This window comes from Seriola aureovittata, chromosome 11 (assembly GCF_021018895.1).
Source record: "Seriola aureovittata isolate HTS-2021-v1 ecotype China chromosome 11, ASM2101889v1, whole genome shotgun sequence".
In the NCBI taxonomy this organism is placed as follows: domain Eukaryota; kingdom Metazoa; phylum Chordata; class Actinopteri; order Carangiformes; family Carangidae; genus Seriola; species Seriola aureovittata.
Genome location: NC_079374.1, coordinates 28,106,788 through 28,123,144, shown reverse-complemented (window position 1 = coordinate 28,123,144; position 16,357 = coordinate 28,106,788). Strand labels below are relative to the sequence as shown.

General features: G+C 39.8%; 1 protein-coding gene across 1 annotated transcript in view; it reads left to right on the top strand.

The window, feature by feature from the left end:
* LOC130177688 (contactin-associated protein-like 5) overlaps positions 1-16,357 on the top strand; it is a 218,462-nt gene that overhangs the window by 161,486 nt on the left and 40,619 nt on the right. Inside the window, exons 12-19 of the mRNA XM_056389607.1 lie at positions 2,616-2,722; positions 5,478-5,597; positions 10,057-10,257; positions 11,724-11,880; positions 12,826-12,953; positions 13,256-13,426; positions 14,785-15,003; positions 15,977-16,216. Coding sequence (XP_056245582.1) covers positions 2,616-2,722; positions 5,478-5,597; positions 10,057-10,257; positions 11,724-11,880; positions 12,826-12,953; positions 13,256-13,426; positions 14,785-15,003; positions 15,977-16,216 — 1,343 coding nt within the window. The remainder of the gene's footprint in view (positions 1-2,615; positions 2,723-5,477; positions 5,598-10,056; positions 10,258-11,723; positions 11,881-12,825; positions 12,954-13,255; positions 13,427-14,784; positions 15,004-15,976; positions 16,217-16,357) is intronic.

Genomic DNA, 16,357 nt, shown 5'->3' with positions numbered 1-16,357 from the left:
TTTGAAACCAGTAACACATGGAAAGACTCAAACACCGAAACATCCACTGATCAATACAAATATCTTCTGATCTTCATTATTGATCACTTTATTGTACTCTTTTGTCCCTGTCAGGATACTGTAGGAATGATGACTACCAGTTTAGCATCAGTTACCATGGTGATTTACCCAGGTAAGGACTGAAAACCCAGGGTTAAACCTGAAGTTACCTTGATGACCTCAGATCTTGCTTCGTAGTACGGACCTCTGGTCCTTTCTATCAGGGAGCAGAGCAGCATTAACCAAACATCACAAACACCTGAACAATTAAAGGACCAGTGATGATACATGATAGGCCTGTTCATCATTATGTTTTCATCAATGTAGAATCACCTCAAACTAAGAATTAGGTCTTTGCAGGTGAAATCATAACATAAGTTCAAATATTTGTCCTGTGATTGGATGAAATATGGGAGTGTTTTTACATTGCACTGCCTTCCTCAGCAAAACAGGTGCAAAGTTTGAAGTCCATGAGATCAGTTGAGATCCACAAACAGAGATTTGTCCATTTGTAGTTAGATGATGTGTATGTGAATTTAACTGTAACTAAAACTGGAGAAAACAAAAGAATAAGTGAGATGACGATACAGAAGAACTGCTGAATACTCCATGTTTATCTGCCAGTTTTAACAGCAGCTGTATGTACTGTATATCAACACACTGCAGTGCAATACCATCACTGTGCAGAGGATGAATTAACACTGTAACATGAATTAATTATTGGTAACAAGCTACATCAGTTGTGGGAAATGAATGACTTTCATCAAAGGCTCCTTCATTTAATGTATATTTTAGTTCAACATAGCGTCTTTTTTTAGTTGAGTCATATTTAATTAGTTGTGTAGTTTGGCCATCATACATCCTGTTGTCAGGACACACACAAATTTTCAGGATTCAAGAAGAGCGGGAGACATGCATCCAGTTTACAATCAAATTTTTATTTTAAGGTGTAATACCTGCTGCAGGGAAGGACCTGAGGACAAAAGAGGAAACAATCAAGTCTTAGTCAAAATGTTTTATTTCACAACAACAAATAGCTCAAACAGCTGATCTGCATCGACACCAAATGACTTGACTATGACGGACACAAGAGTATGTATGATTGAAGTAGGCAGGGTACTTACCGTGGGGAGAGTCTATCACAGACCCCAATAGAAACCACCACGTGTGCACACTGATCATTATCAACACCACAATTTACACTGCAATTTACACTGCAAAGAAAACAAACCCCCAGCAGATCTCCACACTGCCTGAGAAAAACAAGAACAAAATCGCACAGTAAAGTTTCCCTTCAGTTGGTTCAGGTTCACAAATGTTTTAAAGACATTCAACATACTCACAAGGAGTCTAACCATCTGCCTCCTAAACAACAACATTAAAAAGGCCTCTGAGCAACAATATAAAACAACAGACAGTATATAATCAACAATAATTAGGTCCAACTAAAAGGTCAGGAGACACATGAAACAGGCAGCCATGATGAACTGGTCCAGGCAAAGCAGCAGTCTGGCACCAAAATCTTACAAACTCTAAAGCTTCAAACGACACCGGTAGAGATGGTTGGCTCTGTACTGAGGCTCCAACAAAGAAGTGGCAGAAGCTCAATGTTTTCCTATACAGCTGAATACAGATATTATATTATATTCCTATACAACATAAAGTTGTTTATGGCCTACCTCTTCAGCATGGGGCTACAGAGCATACAGCAATCTGAATCAGGACACAGTCGCACCACAACTAGATATACAAGAAACCTTATTAGACTTCCAACTCAACAATACCACCCATCTTTACTCCCTAACTCTCCCTTACCTGCACACACAGCAGTTCTACCACACACCTACCAGGCCTCAGACAAAGAGGATCTAATTGCCTCTCTAACCTGAGCTGCCCAACACAGGTGTATGTGAGAACCTGGACATCATGAGGAAAATGTTTCCCAAGAAGTATGTTTGAAATATTTGTCATCACCTCCTCATATTATTTTTGTTGTTTGTGTTTTTTTTTGATTAGCAGATGATACAGGTGTTATTCATATTCCTGCGTTAATTGGTCACACATGTAGGTGATAGGTGAAGTGCACCTCTTCAGAGTGGAGACACCATGTGGTTAGCTTGTTCTATTTGTTTTCTCCTAAAACTACTATTAAGTAGGTTTGGGCAATATCCAAAATGTAATATATTAATACAGTTCAGCCCAAATAACTATTATATTATAAGAATATAATAATTATATTATTGTATTTGATGTTTCGGGTGTTCTTTTTATAATATATTAATTATTATGTTTCAGGAAGAAATGATGCTGCCATTACACAGGAGCTCAAAGATTTATTCGTCACGTAATAATGTACAGTCATCAAAGCAGTGAAAAGAGTGAAAGAAAAGTGAAATAAGGGTCTACAAAAAAAGAAAAGAAAGAAAAATGTTTTAAAAAAATGATATGCTGAAAAATATTGCATATGGTGGGAAATATTGTGATATTTGATATTATTTAATATCGGCACAAGCTTACTTGGAATGAGGATGAACTAACAAGTTTATTAAAAAAAGAAACACTGTCCTCTGTTGCAGGTGTCTTCCTAACCTGTGTGAACATGGAGGGCAGTGTGGGCAGTCCTGGAGCTCCTTCTCCTGCGACTGCTCTGGGACTGATTACTCTGGAGCTACGTGTCATAACTGTGAGTCACTAGTTCTTATTGTTCCAGCGAAAACAGAAACAAATGACATATCCCTCATAACAGGGCCATTTTAGCTCACTGTTGTAGTTGTTGCTTGGACCAAACATGCAGCTGGTTTAAAATAAAACATGATCCATTTGCAGTTAACACAAGATACACTGACTCTGTCAGGTGTACCTGCTCTCATCCTGATTTGAATTTGAATTTGCCATCCTTTTAATTCACTTGTGACAGAAATTATGGATTTTACACCTTTAAAACTGAAGTTAATTTCTAGTAAAACAAAAGCATTTTGTAGGAATATGGAAACACTGAGCACAGGTAGCTTCAAACCAAACTGTAGGTTGATTATAATATTTATAATATATAATTATATATAAACAGCTGAGTAAATATGAGAAAGAAATGGAAAATACATTTTAAACCAATTCATGGTACCATCAGTCATTATGGTGCTATGAAAAGAAAACTAAAGACATATTTTTTAGTTAAGTTTAAATTAGAAATGTTTATTACTATCCCATTTAATTAATGATCACAATACCTTCCTATCACATTCTTTTTTTGTATGAAATGTGCTGTATAGATAAACTTATGTGTGTGCCTTTACTGTGTCAAATGAAATGAAAACATAACCACATAACATATGATGACCTTTTGTTTTTAATAACTGAATTCATTGTTTTTCATTGTGACGTGAATTTTCCAGGTCACATTAAAACAGTGTGTCACCACTGACTGACTGACTGACTGTACATTCAGTTGTGATTGACTGTAGTTTTAAGAGATGGGTTTTGCTGCAGGAAGCTACTACAGACAGACACTTGGAGGAACATTTAAAATACATAAAATCATTTTTTTTATGTGCAGGCTTTATGTATCTTGTCAAACGTTTTCAGTGACTAAACTCTCTAGCTTTATGTGTAAAAAAATATTAGAAAGCTTGAATCTCATATTATTTACGACAAGCCATTTGCTCTAAGTTGTGAGGAAACACTGGACAAGACACACTTTAACAACAATTAATTTAATTTAAACTAGTCCTAGATCATATGAGTCAGATGTGTGATTTAGCCCATGACAACAACACATCTGCAGGGAATATTTTCTCACTTTTCTGGGAGGAGGGTCTGCAGGAAAGTGTCTCAGAAAAACTACGCAGGCTAATGCTCTGCAGCTTCAGCTAATGGGGCAGCTGTGGTTTAGATTGGATACTCCACTAATCAAAGAGTTGGCAGTTCAATCCCCAGCTTCTCCCTTTGTCCTGAGGAAAGACACTTGACTTTGTAAAGTACAGATTTTAAAGTGCTTTGGATAAAAGCTGCAGCCGTGCAGCCACTCTGTCCCGGAGAGTCAAACACTGGACATTCACAGTATGTCTCTGAGATCCAATGACTACTCCTCTAGCGGCACCATGACGTTGACCTTTTTGATTTTGAGTGAAATGTTTTGCAAACTGTCAAATGGATTGTCATGAAATCCGGTGGATATTAATTTTCCCCAGAGAATCTCAAGAACTTTTTACTTGAAGTTTCAGGTCAAAGTGTCAGTTTGTCCATGATTTACATGTTAAACATGTTAACACACAGGCATCAGCATTTAGCTCAAAGCACCACTGTACCAGCCTCACAGGTCCATGAGCATGGCTGTGCAGTGACTGTGCAGTCATAGTCCTGTTGATCAACAATGGACATTGAGAAAACTTTACGTTACCTCAGAGTTGGTCCTTTTTCACACAGAATATAAACATAATTTTTTTTCCTGCAGAATAATCACTGTATATGTACAAGCTGTTGGTTTCCTCAAAGGAGAGTGTCACGCCTAATTAGTATTTTCACACCATGGGTTTATGTTGTACTGAAGCACTGTTGTTACAACTGGAATGTGACAGGTTGAAAATATCCATCATGCTGCCAAAAGATTAAAACTAGAAACCACATGTTTTTGTATTAAAACTTACATTTACTGAAATTCTACACAAAGCAAATCTAAATTAGATTATCTGTCTGAGACACAGGTTTTGCAATGATGGACATCTGGTTCCTGCCACTGTTTTCACATTACACTGCATTTGTTAGACAGAAATGGCAAAATATTAGCAGCAGCTTTACACGTGTTATTTGACCACAGCAAATGACAAAAGTGCAAGTTGTGATATTGAATTTTCTTGCTTCAAGAGGCAGAAGAGAAACAAGTCCACTGTAATTGGAAACAGGTTGAAATCTTCTTTATTTTCACCCTGAAAACATGTTTTCTGACTCTGAGCTCAAAGTCCTTTATGAACATGCTGCCAGACTTTGAGCTGTGCTGGTTATTTTGTCTTTGCTCCTCTCAGTGGGTTGAAATGGACAGTGCTCAGTCAGATAAAGATGAAGTTGTGTATTTCTGTGCATCAGTTAAGATTTTTGTGAGATGTTGGCTCACACTGCCTTCACTGTCTAACCAAACCCTCACAGTCCTAATGAAGCAGATCAGCTGATTCTATGACTGTTTTACTATAAATAGATATAAAATACTTGAAACCCTTTGATTCCTGCTAATTCAATCATGAATATCTAAGATTGCATAGAAGGACTCTGAGAAATGGTTTGAAAATACAAGCCATTATAGACAAATATATACATTTTCATTACATGCTGAAAAGACTAGATTAGATGTAGATTTGTTTTTGTTTGTTTGTTGTTTTTTTGCAGTGCAAGAACAGGAAGCTATTGTTGTTTCTGACATCTGAATAAAAACTGTCTCCTCCTTGCAGCCATCTATGAGACGTCCTGCACGGCCTACAAGCTGATTGGCAGCTCTTCTGGCTTATACACCATTGATCCAGATGGGAGTGGCCCCCTGGGGCCCACCGAGGTCTACTGCAATATGACAGGTTAGTACACCGCAGTCCATCATGTCATCACCTTCAGCAGGACCAGAGCTCAGAGTTGAGTCTCTCAGAGATCACACAGCCATCGATCTACAGTGCTGACACTTGACCATCAGCATAGAAATCTTTACTCAGTTTACTTCCTGCTGACGACACCTGACAGGTCGTGACGTCAGCGTAGTCTGTAAAGGTCAGAGAAGAATTTACTGCTTCTCTCGACAGCCTGACAGCAGGATGAGCTTTTTCCTCAGTTTACAAAATAAATGACTTTGTTTGTCATTTTTATTTAGATACAGAGATTCTTCTTACTTTAATCTGTGCAGGTCATAGAGGCAAACACAATGGAATGATACAGCAAAGATACAGAGAGATTCTAGTTATGCCCAATACAAAACAGCAGTGTATGTTGTACTATGATTAACATGAGGCTGTCACGATCGAGGTTATGGCTGGACCCAAATGCAACCAACACAAAGGGAGAAGTGAAAAATGTTTAATAAACCAAAGAACTTACAAAACACTGGTGAACCAACAGAACAGGAAACCAAAGCACAAGTGTACACAAGGAACTACAAATGGACACACAGCAGGCCAAAACACAAAGAACCACAGGGGATAACATCAGCAGACGAACCAACCCAGTGGAGCACAGAGACTAAATAGACACAAGGGAAGCAAGGGTGATTGAACACAGGTGAAACACATTAGGGCGGGGCAGAAAATCAGCAAGTAGGGAAACAGGACAAAGACAGGAAGTAAAAACATCGAGACACACAAGGAAACAAACTACAAAATAAAACAGGAAGTGACAAAAATCCAAAGAATCTCAAACATAAAGACATAGGCAAAATACTGTCATATATAAGATTGATCCATCCATGTTTATTTCATCACAGCATGGTACAGTTTTGTTTATTTTTTAGGGACAAACATTTTACATCATGGACTAATACATTAGCATGTATAGTTCACAAAGCCAGTCACAAGATGGTTTTTTATTATAGATACACACAAAAACAAATAATGATGAAATGAAATGACCATTAAACAAGCATTAGATCATTCAGGACTACTTCAGGAGTGATCCCTCTGTAAAAACTGTTTTAACTGTAGTTTGAATAAAGTTTTGAGGGGGAAGATCCAAACAGATGTCCGAGGAGAGGGTACAAGTACAGTTCATCAGACCCCCAGTTACTGAGCCAGGAGTCCTCAGAGGAACACCCACGACTGAGCACCTCAGGAACCTGGTGATGTTATAAGAACATGGCAGTGCTGAGATCTTACAGCTCTTACATCTTACACCATTATACTGTATCGTCTTTACACTCTGACCAACAAGTTAATCAATGACTGAAATGTGAAGAGATTAAGTCATTAAGTTTGTTTCTACAACCTTTCTCACTATTTTATCATGTTTCTCAAAGATATTTTTCTTTTGAAACTTGTTCAATTCATTGTCCATTAAACTTTACATTTCACTCATTAAATAAAAGTTAAAACTCTGTGGGGTGGGTGGAGCTCTGAGAGAAAAACTCGGCTGTGTAGAAACTGAATTCGTGAAGCTGTGAATTGAGTGGAACTGAAGATCTGCTGGAGTAAAGAGCAGTGCACCATAGACACGTCTGTTCATTAAACAGTTGTTTTGTAGTTGTTCATATTGGTTGTATATATTATTTTAGAACTGCCGGTGTGATTCACATTAATATGTTAACATCTGTTTTCTTCTTCAATCAGTTTATGTCTCTGTGAGCAAACATACAGGTTTATTTTGGCTGACAGACTTATGGGCTGACATGTTAGGAAGGGCTGTGTGTGGTTTTCTGGGGGCATCTCTGACAGAGTGTATCTGTCAGTAATAATTTGATTGACACTCATTGCTGGTGAACAGTTAAAAGGACTCAACCATGAACCTGACAGACTGTTGCACACTGAACAATATCTGTGCAAATAGCACAAGTACAGTCTATTTATCCAAAGCCTGAGTTGTCTGAGCCACAGAGCTCCAGAGTTGTCAAACACAGTCATTAAAACCACATCAGTGAGGCTGAGACTGTTGCACTGACATGTTACTTCATTATGAAAAAAATACCAGCACAGTACAAGTCCACAGTCTAGTAATAGGATGCACGTTTAATCCACTGCTGTTGTGCAGATGTTAGGGGCTGGTTAAACAGCTGGTGGCACTAAAACTATTGCTGAAGAAGATGCAGCAGAGCTCCAAATTCAAACAGTCAAAATATTATGAAAAGATGAAAAGATGGTATTTGTTGTATTGATTTAATGAACCACATGTAGACTGTGTGTCTGAGGTAGGGGATCATCCTCTTAGCATTTTCAAATTCTGCTTCACTACCAGAAACAACAACAACAAAAACAACAACCTGCAACTTTTTTGTGATACTTTTGTTGAATTTCTGGATTTTTTACTAAGGTTTCTTTATACAGAAATTAAAAATACAGGTGGATGGACTAATTATGTGAGTAAATTACTCACATAATTTAATATATATAAATGATATGTGATATATTCACATATCATTTGGTTGGTGGTTTGATCCCAGACACATTTCAAACTGTCAAAGTGAATTTCAATCAGGAGAGACTAATTTGTGTAAACAAATAAACTTTTATTGTCTTCTATTTACCCCATCGTGATGTCATATGTGAAAAGGGGGTGAGGCTCTGCAGTATAGTATAGGTACAGGAACCCCCCCCCCCCCCCCCCCCCCCCGGAGTCTAAACACTGGTTGTGGTCCTGTAGATTCAAAGAAGAGAAACTGAAGTACTGGATGTGATGAAGAGTGATGATGAGCTCGGCCTGACTAGATGAAGACTGGGGGGGGGGGGGGGGGGAGGTGGAATTGAGATCTTCCTGATTGAACTTACTCTAAGCTTTATTAGACAGTCATCCCAGGACTGTCCCCAGTTATCAGGACAAGTCAAGTCAATTTTTATTTGTACAGCGCCAATTAACAACATAAGTTATCTCAAGGCACTTTCCAAATAGAGCAGGTCTAGACCTTCTCTTTATAATATTATTTACAAAGACCCTACATTCCCACCAAGAGCAAGCACTAGGCGACAGTGGCAAAGGAAAAATTTTATTTTAAGAGGCAGAAACTTCGAGCAGAACCGGACTGAGGGTGGGCGGGTCCATCTGCCTCGACCGGGTGGGTTGGTGAGATAGAGAGAGAGAGCGAACAAGAGAGAGCGCAGAGGAAAAGAACAAGAACGTGCAATGATAGAAATATTAAGAATAGTGATAGTAGCGGCAGTAACAGCAATAGTAATGTAATGGCAACTGTAACACTCCTACTGATAAAAGTTATAATGAAAGCTAAAGCAGTAATAATATTTATTATTAATTATAATAAAATTGAGCAGGTTTAGCAGCAGGTGTTAACAGGATCATGGGGGCAGTAGGTGGTTTGTAGTTGCAGTTCCAGACTCTACAGCTTTGGAGGTGGGAGGACCTGCGGAGAGTAACAGGAAGGAGATAGAGAAGGAGAAGGGAGAGAGAGAGGCACACAGGCTGGGCGCTCATGTGCTTGAGGGAAAAAACAAACAGAATGATGCAGTGATTTCCAGAAACTCTCTCTCAGGATGCTGCCTCATGCCACTGGTTCTAATGAAGTCCATTTATTAGCAAACTGTTTTTTAGTCAGACATCCAGCAGTTATGGAAACAGCACTATCATTTGGATGTGTGTTTGTGTCGACCTGATGAACATATGTCCAGTTTTCACTATCTTTCTGGTCACTAGCAAGTCACTGTGTTTAGTGGTGAGCAGGTGACATCTGACATTTGATTGATACTGTTATTGTTATTATAAAAAAGATCCATTACAGCCTCTTAAAGTTTTTTATTTCTCATAACAGGCGAAAAAACCCTGTGCTGTGTCTTATATTCTGTTGCTAATGTCCCGTGTCTGCTATATTTTACAATATAACTCATCTGAGCAATGTTGATTCTGATACATGCAAGTTTCTATTTTAGATAGATAGATAGATAGATAGATAGATAGATAGATAGATAGATAGATAGATAGATAGATAGATAGATAGATACCTTCTGGTAGATGGCATCTGTGTTCAAGCCCCAGTCCAGTTTACTGTCCAGGTGCACACCTAGGTATTTATAAGTGTGCACCACCTCAATGTCTTTCCCACGAATGCTGACTGGCTGAAGGGTGGGCCTAGACCTCCAAAAGTCCATGACCATCTCCTTGGTCTTGGAGGTGTTCAGAAGGAGGCAGTTCTTGTCACTCCATTCACTGAAGGCCATTGTCAGATCTCTGTACTCCTCTTCCTGCCCGTTCCTGATACATGCCACAGTGACAGTGCTCCTTAGACTTTTGATTATTTGACATTTTCCACATCTTTTATTTATTTTTGTATTTTATAAAGTCTTCCTTACTGTTCATGCTAACAGGCTAACACATGGTTTTTGTGTGTGTGTTTAGAGGAGCGAGTGTGGACAGTGATGACCCACAACGTCACAGCTCCAGTCAGAGTCCAGGGCTCATCTCTGCAGCATCCTCATATCATGAAGTTAAAATACAGTGCCTCGGCTGAACAAATGCGCTCCATCATAATGGCCTCAGAGCAGTGCCAACAGGAAGTGGTTTACAGCTGCAGGAAGTCCCGCCTCTTCAACACCAAAGGTAGAATTGTGTTTCTCTGATGGTCCCTTCCCCTCTGAATGTTTTTCTCCTCCTGTTTGTGTTCCACTAAGAAAACCCCACTCTGACCTCATGAACCGTATTCACTCTCTCATGTAATTATATTTTTGCGCTTACTCTTCTCTGGGTACATTCATCCTGAATTACTCTGGGAGTCGTTGGTGTCCCAAACATTGTGCTTGTGCTGCTCTCATGAACCATTCATAAAGTGCTGAATTCCACCATTCCCTTGGTGCCGTGTGAACACAAACAAACACGTTCAAAGACAGATCAAAGACAGATCCCTAAGTCTCTATTTAATGAGTTGATTTTTTAAAAATATATTTTATTATCTTCTGATCTGCTCCTGTTTTCATTTGCTGTAAATGTAAATGTAACACTTCCTCCATGTTTACCTGTTGTCTTATCAGCAATTATTCATCATAGTCACTGCTCCTCTGAGTTTCTCTTTTTAACACAAACACATTCATCCACTAATAAGTTTCAGGTGAATCTACTTTGCTGTAGTTCAATTGATGTAAATTTTCTATTAATGAAACATAACATTTCCTGCACAGATTTTCATATCAAAAGCCCATCAGGGGCTGCATTGTGTTCTTTCCTGACAGGCTTTTAATGTGAAATAATTGCAGGTGTTTTGTTTCATTAACAGTGGCTTGAAACTGATTTGAAAAAACAGCAAAGTAGAAACAACAGGAACTGATTAGTGAGTGAAAAGAGTATCCAAAAAAAACAGAAAATATGGTCAACTTATAAATTTGTGATCAACCGTCATAAAAATCATTTGTATTTTCATTTAGCTTCTACTTCAACTACCTGCATAAATTTGCAATGTGACATATCCACATAATTGAGTGAAGACAAATTTACTACACAGTATGTTTGACTTGTGTGGTTAGGGTTGATGACATTTTACTGTATATCCAAAAAGTCAAAGGTTAACTTCACTGTGACATCATAATGTTCTGCAAAAACACTTCTGGCCATTATTCAATGCTGTAGCTCAGGAAGGAGAGACGGTGACATATTTCCTGTAACTTGGCTGGTTGGTGGAGTCCTCGAACTGTCTCTAGGTTGTACCAGGGACAGGTTCTTTGTCATTTTTTGTTTTGTCCATCCATCCATCCATCCATCCATCCATCCATCCATCCATCCATCCATCCATCCATCCATCCATCTCATCACTGTGGAAAGTAACAGCCACTTTCCACTTTGTCATTACAGGATAGAGTAGACTGATGTGAGAATAATATTTTTTTTATGATTTTAGCAAAGGTTGCTGCATAAAATGTAAAAACATTGAAGGGTCTGAAGACTTTCTGGATGAACTGTGCATACACACAGTTTTTGAATATACACCAAGTCATCTTTAAGTCTTTGCTGTGTTCAGTTGTTACTTTTGTGAAACCCATTGGCTGCTTCTTTCACTATGTGATGTTTTGTTACAGACGGACACCCGTTGTCCTGGTGGTTGGACCAGAGAGGAGATAGGCGGAGCTACTGGGGAGGCTTCCTGCCTGGAGTCCAGCAGTGCTCCTGCAGCCTGGAGGAGAACTGCATCGACATGAACTACTTCTGCAACTGCGATGCTGACAAAGCCTCGTGGTACATAACACACACACAGCTGTCACTGCTGCACTGAGACTTTCAAAGCAGAATGAACATTTACAAAAACAACAAAACTTTGATAATGACATCAGAAGTAATTTTATATCTTTAATCCGCATCAGCCTCAGGAAAAAATCTACATTAGCGTATTGTACCTCAATGAAGTAGAGAGTTCATGTTGTATTCTCACTATGATTTCTTTTTATCTTGTGGTTAATTGTGGGTAATATTATTTACAGCTTCACATCACACAACAGCCTTAATCCAGAATATACAACATGTAACTTGTGCTAAGCAGCAGCAGCCTTGGCTTCCAGGTTACTGCTGTATTACTTAACTGCTGTGACTTCCCTTATTGTGCATATGGCCGAGTTGATGACTGTGACCAAAACATCTGAAAGTGGATATGACACTGCCACTTTGTCCTAGTGACCACACAGTACTGTAAGCCCTGGACTGCAGCCCAAACAGCATTTTCCTCAGAGACTGCTACTCTAAAAGAGACCTCTAAAAAATCTGTTGACAGGGCCTCCAACTGAAAAAAGTTTAGTTATTTCTCTTTGTATTATGATATTTTATTTGAATTTGAAGTCTATGGGCCAAGCAGGTGAAGCAGGAGAGACATTGACATTAATTAATATTAACTATTATGTGCAATAGGCAGCACAGTGTGGAAGAAAAGCCTGAAGCCAGAAAACTCTTGACTTCTATGATGGTCAAGAAATTTTCATTCAAGCAACTGGTTAAATTAAAGCAAATCATGACTCCGTCACAGTCTTGGTGTAAAATTCTCTGAATCACTTTGCATACTGTATGTTCATCTTCAGTTCTCTCTGGGATTTCACATGATTTCACACCCTGTTTCCATCCATTTACTCTACAGAGGAGTTCATTTATCTGGACTCTGGAGTGAGACAGCTCTCTGTTCTTCTTCTATCACAGGGCCAATGACTCAGGCGTCCTATCCTATAAAGAGCACCTGCCAGTGAGCCATGTGGTGATCGGAGACACCAACAGAACGGGCTCGGAGGCCATCTACCAAATCGGACCTCTTCGTTGTTATGGAGACAGTAGGTGACCACTGCTATGTTACAGCCCCACTTTGGGCTTCTGGATGCAGGCAGAGACTTTGAATCTCAGGCTCAATGTTGATGGACAGAAACCATGTTCAAATATCATCTGTAACTTTAGTATCATATGAAGACTAAGGACACTTATAATGAAAATACTTTGTGTTGTTTTAGTAAATTGACTTGTGTGTGTTTTGTTAACTACTACCTCTTAATGTCTCACTGAACATTTTGCCTTTCAATTAGTAAGTAGCCTCCTAGCAGGAAGCCGGCTCTCCCACTGACCTTTCATTTTCTTTCAGAGTCCATTTGGAATGCAGTTTCCTTCTACCAGGAGTCCTCCTCCCTCGTCTTCCCCACTCTACAAGGCGAGCTCACCTGCGACATCTCCTTCTACTTCAAAACCAGTGTTCGATCAGGAGTCCTTCTGGAGAACCTGGGCCATAAAGACTTCATTCGAGTGGAGCTCAGCTGTGAGTGAATGATCAACACACCCCTACCGACTGGAATAAGACTCATATGAGACAGGACAGAGAAGGACATGTTCAAAATTATCAGCACTACAGAAATTTTTTTCTGCTTTTCTTAGATGGAAACGCTGCCACAGCTGAAGTTTAATTTCCCATGAAAGCTGTCGGCTATGCACACCGTGATGGATGTGATCCTTATGACACATTACACTGTCACAGGGCACCAACAGCAGAGTGTAATTTCCTTACTGCTTATGTACAGCTGAAAAGTCCTTAAAGAATATATATATTATAATATTTGATATAGAAGAAAGTATCATCAAATACTGCAAACATTTATTTTACTCTCTATCTTATAATGTTTGATTCCTGTACAGAGCAGGAGTCCAGGTCTCATTTATAAAACATTTGCACAAAAGCAAAAATCATATAACCTGTAATCATGCCGACATTCACACAGTTTACTGATAAATCGAGATCTACTTGAAAATGTGCACATGTGTGTGTGCCTCATATTATCATAGGTGAGATATACCAGTGCACTATAATACTTAACACTTTTACATAGATGAACATCTGTGACATTCAAGACTTTGCTAAATGAGTGCACACACCACTTCTTTTAGTATGTGTAGTCTTCAGTATGTCAGAGTTTTAAATCTGGTGTCTGTGGGCACCTCAGTGGTTCACCTGGTAGAGCACATACCATTAAGGCTTAGTCCTAATTGGAGCGGCCTGGGTTCGAATCCGACCTGCAGCCCTTTGCTGCATGTCATCCCCTCTCTCTCTCAACTTTCCTGTCACTCTCTGACTGTCACTATAATAAAAGCAGAAAAAGCCCGAAAAAATCACAAATAAAAAAATCTGGTGTCTGGTTTCCTGCACTGGCCCAACAGTACATACAATACATACATGCATTTACGTTAACCAGTAATGACTGGTTTGCCGGAGCTGAAGAGGGGAACGACCATAGTGATGGAGCAGCTACAGCAGCAGGTACACACCTTGAAAAACCGAGGAAGCGTCCAAGAAAAGTTTCTGATGGTGCGGATACAAAAGAAACTCTGTGTGTGTAGATGAAGGATTACAGTCTGAAAGAGAAAGTGATCCAAGGTAAAGACAAACATGAGTGTTGCTTTTCCCCACCTCTGCCAGAGGTGGGAGACAAAATTTCTGCACTGCAGGTTTACTGTAAATTTTGCACAGTAGTAAAACCAAACCTACCCCCTTCATAATACCTGCTATAGAACATTATTTTATACAATTAATATCTGAGTAGGAGTTCTGACTTTTTCTGTTTGGGGACACTGTGTGTGTGTGTGTGTGTGTGTGTGTGTGTGTCCATGTGTGTGATATCCCAGCTCCCTCAGTGGTGACTTTCTCCTTTGACGTTGGAAATGGTCCGGTGGTCCTGGCTGTGAAGTCCCACCTCCCTCTGAATGACAGGCAGTGGCACTACGTGAGGGTGGAGCGTAACATAAAGGAGGCGTCGCTACAGGTTGACCAGCTTCCTCTCCACTTCCTGGAGGCTCCAGCTGATGGACACTGCTGCTTACGCCTCAACAACCAGCTGTTTGTAGGTAGGACAGAGAACCAGAGCAGAGGTTTAAGATAAGATCAGATTTATATTCAGTTTCTATGAGGACCTAGTCACTTAGGTGCATGTAAATATACCGTGTTATAGGGATAAAAGTATCAAACTGTTTTGACAGATTAAGAGTCACATAAATTAATTTGATAAAAGGTGTGAATCTAAACATTTTACACCGATCAGCCATAACATTATGACCACCTGCCTAATATTTTGCTGCCAAAACAGCTCTGATCCATCTAGGCGTGGACTCCACCAAACCTCTGAAGGTGTGCTGTGGTATCTTGCACCAAGACATTAGCAGCAGATCCTTTAAGTCCTGGAAGTTGCGATGTGGGGCCTCCATGGATGGGATTTGTTTGTCCAGCACATCCCACAGATGCTCAATTGGATTGAGATCTGTGGAATTTGGAGGCCAAGTCATCAACTTGAACTGTTATTGTTGTTGTGTTCCTCAAACCATTCCTGAACCATTGTTACAGTGTGACAAGAGCATTATTCCACTGAAAGAGGCCACTGCCATTAGGGAATACCGTTTCCATGAAGGACTGTACTTGGTCTGCAACAATGTTTAAGTAGGTGGTACATGTCAAAGTAACATCCACATGAATGGCAGGACCCAAGATTTCCCAGCAGAACATCACCCTAAGCATTACACTACCTGCGCTGGCCTGCCTTCTTCCCATAGTGCATCCTTGTGCCATATCTTCCCCAGGTAAGCAACGCGCATGGACGCAGACGTGCACATGCTGTAAAAAAAAAAGCGATTAATCAGACCAGGGCACCTTCTTCCAATGTTCACTTGCTGCCCAATATACCCCCCCACCCAGATAATCAATTTTATACACTTCACCTTTCAGTGGTTATAATGTTATGGCTGATCTGTGTTTATGTACATGTATAAGTGGTAGTAGAAGCTGTGTCATGCAGTGAATATAGCTTCATAGTGGTCTTCATCCCAGGGGCAACAGCGTCCCAGCAGAGAGGCTTCCTGGGCTGCATCAGGACTCTTACTGTCAATGGTGTGATCTATGACCTGGAGGAGAGGGCGAAGATGACTCCAGGGGTGAGCTCTGGGTGTCCGGGTTACTGCAGCAGTTTCAGCAGCCCCTGCCACAACAGAGGGAGGTGTATCGAGAAGAGCAGCGGCTATACCTGTGACTGCTCGCAGTCAGCCTACGGAGGACCCAACTGTAAAGAAGGTGAGTGATGGTCAACCTTTGCCCAGACTGACACAATTAATGATGATATAACACAAATAAATGATATAGTCATCTTCAAATAAAAGCCATAACTCCAGATGAAGCACAAGCTTGACTATATATATAAAATGTGTAACAGAA